Here is a 5,331-nt window from a genome sequence, read left to right as displayed (position 1 = left end):
CGGCTTTCTCAGACCGGGCGCAGGAGGGACTGAAAGCTGAATGGTGAGGAGGAGGAAGAGGAGGAGCACATCCTCATCTCGCTTTAGTTGAGGGGGCAGAGTGGGAGTTAGGTGGGTCTGAGCTGCTTTTTTACTTCTTTTTAGGCTAGGAATCATTCCAGTCAACTTCTGTGCCGGTTCAACCCTTGTTAATTAATGAGTTTATATTGCCAGCGGTGAGAACAGCTCTCAGTTACAAGGGTAGACTCTTATCCTGGGAGCTGGATTTTAGCTGACAGCTGCAGGACTGTTCACACGAGCTCCCCAACTGGCTGCTGTGGTTCTGGTGGATGTTCTTGTGATACAACATCGTTTTATTGTCATTGACTGGCTAATTGTGTTTATTTCCACGTGGTGACACCTCGACATCACAGCAGGGCTCGAAGAAGTATCCTGCTAGGCCTACGAGAATGTCCAACCCCAAAGATGACTGAAGGCTCCAAGTTTGCCAAACCCTCCTGAAAATGTTGCCCTGGTTTCCTTTGCTAATCAGCTCAGCAGTAATGACTGCTGAGGATGTCTCTTTAAATATCTAAATTAAAGATCTTGGCTTTAATCTTTGCCCTTTAGTGCATCAGACAGGAGGGGGATTGAGCATGGAAACCAAAACAAGAGGACAGCAGTAATGCCTTTAGAGAGGATACCAACATCCATGTTATCCCACTGATTGTTTTCATGGTTGCTGACAGTATTTTTTTTCCAATTTCATTGTTATTTAAGTAAGCAAAAGTTTGTGTGGGAAAGACCGAAGAAGAAGGTAGAGGAGCGGACAGAAAGGCTGTCTGTGTAAGCCTCCTGTTTCTCTTTGGATAGATCCCTCCCCAAAATGTCAGTGCCGTGGGATCATATGGGAAAACACATGCTTGCTGTGACTGCCTTCAGTCCTCCCCACCATCCTCCTTTGGAAAAGATTTTGGGAAGCTCAGTCTTCCCCCTTCTACGTAGGGGATTAAACCCCTAAGTCCGCCATTTTGTGTTGCTTGTGATGAGGTGGGGATCCCTGCTCCTGCACTGATTTTCCAGGCAGAGATGTGAGGGTGGGAGCACAACCTCCTCTCCCCACCAGCTCTGCTGCTTGGCCACCTTTTTGCCGTGGCATGGAGGGCTGAGCCCCTCCAGACACCACTGCAGGAGGGTAGGGAAACATGGGATGTGTAACAGGAAGGTTTCCTAACCCTGTGTTTCCTTGGGACAGCAACAAGTGAGGAAACGTGGGTTGCAAAAAGCGATATCTTTTTAAACGTGGCTTTTTGGAAAAGGGCCCTAAATACCCAGCTTTCTGCTTTTTCCTAGGAAAACCACATTGGTGAATGCACTGTAATATGGGCATGAAATAAGACTTTTTAGGCAGTGCATTTTCTACGGTCCGTCCGTAAAGGATTGATTAAAAAATATGGAGTGATACATTTATTGCATTGCCTCCTTAAAGCAACCATGGTCTCTGAGCAGGGTTTTTTTGGGGGGATTAATGGCCAGAAGGGGCCAGACCTGCAGCTGATGATCACCATTAACCCCATCTGGTCAATAATCCTTGTTAATCCACTTTTATTGGTCAGAGGGGCTGCCTGGACGAGTGGTTAGCACAGCACAGCACACCCGGGCTGCAGCTTCACCCCTGTTGCAAGGAAAATTAAATGTGCAGCTGAATGGAAGGGACAAGTCCAAGCCCAAATCTCTATCTGGGTGCTCCTGGCAGTTGCATCCTTAGCTGGGTCAGGTTGGAGACCCAACCCAAGCCAATGGAGTGGTGATTGCCCAGGATGGGGAGGGAGCAGGGAGGACCAAACATGTTTAAGAGCGTGTTCCTAATGTTCATTATATCGCATTAGATCTCCCTTAAATTGCTTTCTATGATCCAGTTTGGATGTGTTTTGTCTCCCAGTTTGGACGTGGCTTTCCAGGCTGTTACCTGAGCAAGGGGGACAGGTCTTCTGTGCTGTTGACCCCCTTGTCCTCCCCTCACACGGGGGGAACAGGTTTCCTCCTGTCTCTCCGGAGCAGCTCTTTCCGCCCAGGCGGCCTCCAGCCGGCATGGCTTCCTGCTAAAAGCCTTTTTGATGGCTGAGGGCTCCCATTTACCTGGAGGGCAGAGCAGCCAAGGGGAACGGATGGCAGGCCAGCCTTCCCTCCCCACCGGGCTGGTGACAGGAGCTGAGAGCTGGTAGCGACTGGGAGAAGGTCTTTTAGAAAGATCGGTGTTACAAGTGCTGCAGCTGAACCTGCTGCAATATCTTTACCTGCTCTTTGACCCTTTCAGCTCTGCTTCCTGAGGACTTGAGGACCCTTCTGGAGGAGGCAAAGGAAATGAAGTGGCCCTTTGTGCCGGAGAAGTGGCAATACAAACAAGACCTCGGCCCAGAAGACAAAACAAACCTGCAAGATATGATCAGTGCGAGGCTCCCTGACTTACTGGTATGAAGTTCAACACACCTGTTGTGTAAAACGTCCCCCTGGGGTGCTTGGGGGCTTTCACAGGGCACTTCTGTTTCTGTTTCCACTCACATAATGGTTCCCTCTTCCCTGAAGAACTGGCGTTATAATAAAACTAAAATGCCAGATGTTTTTAAAAAAACCTCCATGACTTTGACAAGACTGCTGTTCCTCCTCATGTAATTCCTCGCTTTCAGGAGGCCATGGGGATTACCCACTGTAGTAGGGCTTGCAGAATTCCTCAAATTTTCTCTTTTCAATAAAATTACATGACAGAATCCCCTTTGAGGACCAAAGCTGGCCAAAACTCAGGCGGGAAAGGCAAGATTTTAATGTGAATTCTACCTGTGCGTAAAGGCTACTTGGCTGTGTAAGGAGTTGCAGAATCCAAAGGTGTTTGGGGATCCCGTCCTGTGAGGTGATGAGTTTTAAGGGTTAGAAAGTGGCAAGAAATGTGGGTTGCTTTTTGCTTTCCTGATCTCCCCAGAGGCACGTCAGACGTGACTTGGAGCAAACAGAGGACACCATTTTCCGTGGTAAATGTAATATCTGGGCTGGACATGTGTAAAAATGAGGTTTGGGAAGTTTGGGGGGCTTTTTTTTTTTTTATTTTTTGCTTCCTGTGGTGCATGTCTGAAGCCAGCACAGTCCCACTGCTGCCTGTTGTTAACTCCAAGGTGGCCAGGAGATCTCACCTGGCCCTGCCCCACTGAGGCCAGCGGGTTTCCTTTGGGAACAGCGATTACTTGGAACAGCATGGAGCGACGAGGAGCTCGGCAAAGCCAACCGTGGGGCTGGGAGGTGGGAGCCCCAGCACCCCCTCGCTCCTGAATTTCCTCGGGGAGGGCGGGGAGTGGCTGTTCCTGGGTGTTTTATTTTCTCTCTCTCTCTCTTTGGTGTGTGTGGCCTCAGACAGAAATTTATGGCGGAGGTTGACCTCCTTTGCAATCCCGGCGTGGCTCCCTGGCTTCGGAGCGTTTGTCTGCTCTCTCCGGGGATAAACACCTGCAGTAAACTCCCCGAGAGACCTGGCTAGATGGGAGATTAATGTGGCTGTAATAGTGGAGCAGTGTTTGCAGCATTCTGCCCTCTCCCCAGGTAGATGGATCTTTTCTGAGATGATACCAATTATTTATTGCTGAAACATCTGTTGATAACTGCAGCTGCCCTTGTTAAACAAAGCCTATCGTGGGGTCACAGACTATAGGGACCTGAAATCCTCCTCCATGCTAGTTTTGGACTATTCACCCACACCCCCTGAAGTCCATTGGTTGCCGTTGTCTCCAGCGTTTCATCCTGTGGTGGAAAATACTTTGTAAACGTTGTACTGCCTTTCCCCATGTGCTTTGAAGTATTATTTCATCTTCATCGGTAATTTATATTCCAGTGCCATTGTACCATGGGAAAAAGGGAAAACCTTTTTTGTTTTCCATTTAATTGTAGATAGACTGACATTTTGACCTGTATTATTAGTATTAGTCAGGAAAAGGGATTTTTTTTTTCCCCTCTTCATCCATTCCATCTTTCCCCCCCCCTTTTTTTTTTTATTTTAAATAAAATTTCAAGGCAGAGCAAAGGCTCCCTCAGTTCTTTGAATAAAAAGCTGGGGGGGAAATGAGGCTGAAGAGAAGTGATTACAGTGTGATGAGGAAAGATAAAAGTTTGAGCAACTTTTTTTCTTCTTTTTTTTTTTTCAGCATGAGGGACAGAAGGATAATTTAATTCCCTGGAGGACAAAAAAAAAAACAAAAAAGAAAAAAAAAATTTAAGTCTTTGTCGATTTATTGTTCCGAAAAAAAAAAAACCTTTAAAATTTTCCCCTCTCTGTTTATTTTAATTTGCCATGCTTAGAATAAGCTCATAAACCGTAATTCATTACATTTAAAAAGTGCTTTGAGGTCCATGAATGAAAGGCACTTCATTACCATAACACACTGGCGGTGTGTGAAGGAGGCAGCGCTGGATACTGGAGCTCTCTCTCTCTCTCTCTCCATGAGGATGTTTTACTCTGGGAGTGGGGCTGAAAAGCTCCATGAGACCCAGCACAGGGAGTAAGCGGATTAGGCTTTGGCTTCAAGGGTTTGCCTTGGTGTTGTTGCACTTTAAAAAAAATAAAGTGGGATCCGCGTTGCCGGCGGCTCCACGCTCCCCTGGCACATCAAGGAGGCAAAGCCACCTGCACCTGCAGGCTTTTTGAAGTGCTCTTCTGCCTTTTTGCTGTGGGATGCTCGGTGCTTCTTTGCACCCCTGTAGAAGGTGGGGGGTTTTGGTTTGGATTTTTGGGGATTTTTGCTATTTCCTACTGGGATTCAGCACCCAAAGGCCACCCCGGTTCAACAAGCTCAACATGGTGTTTTCCACGTTTTCTGTCTAGCAAACCAAGTCCATCCTGCAGCCCCCGTGGTGGGAATCTGCACTGAGGCTTCAAGGGTGATACCCAACATCTGTGTCCAAAGCCAAAACTGGAAAGCACTGGGGTGTTTGTTTTTAACAAAGCAAAGCCAAATCAGAATTGTCCTTGCTGGCAAGGATAAATAAGGAGGGGTTGCTTTTCCTCTCTAAATACCACCATGTGCTGTGGGGTTCCGAGTGGGGCTGCAGATCCAGAAGGGAGGCTGCCAGGGATGTCCTTCCTGCAGATCTTCGCTATCCCAAGGGATGGAATTAGCCTAACGCTCGGTGAGCAGCCAATAGAGGGCAACATGCCCATATCCACATAGGCTTTGATCCCAAAATCCCTGCTGTGGGTTTAGTTGAAGGACAACTCGTAGCCCTCCTGTGGGATGATTCGTGCCATATTAATATTTTAATTATTTTTTTGGCAATTTCTTTTGCCTGTTTGCAAACCCACTGTAATGATGC

The 5,331-nt window shown here is 47.5% G+C and overlaps 1 protein-coding gene across 1 annotated transcript in view; it reads left to right on the top strand.

Annotated features, from left to right (window-relative positions):
- Positions 1-5,331, top strand: part of ALPK1 (alpha kinase 1) — a 34,166-nt gene that overhangs the window by 14,095 nt on the left and 14,740 nt on the right. Inside the window, exon 4 of the mRNA XM_018067879.2 lies at positions 2,297-2,451. Coding sequence (XP_017923368.2) covers positions 2,297-2,451 — 155 coding nt within the window. The remainder of the gene's footprint in view (positions 1-2,296; positions 2,452-5,331) is intronic.

Source organism: Manacus vitellinus, unplaced genomic scaffold (genome assembly GCF_001715985.3).
Source record: "Manacus vitellinus isolate BGI_N305 unplaced genomic scaffold, ASM171598v3 scaffold_125_pilon, whole genome shotgun sequence".
Taxonomy (NCBI): domain Eukaryota; kingdom Metazoa; phylum Chordata; class Aves; order Passeriformes; family Pipridae; genus Manacus; species Manacus vitellinus.
This window is presented reverse-complemented; position numbering and strand designations above follow the sequence as displayed.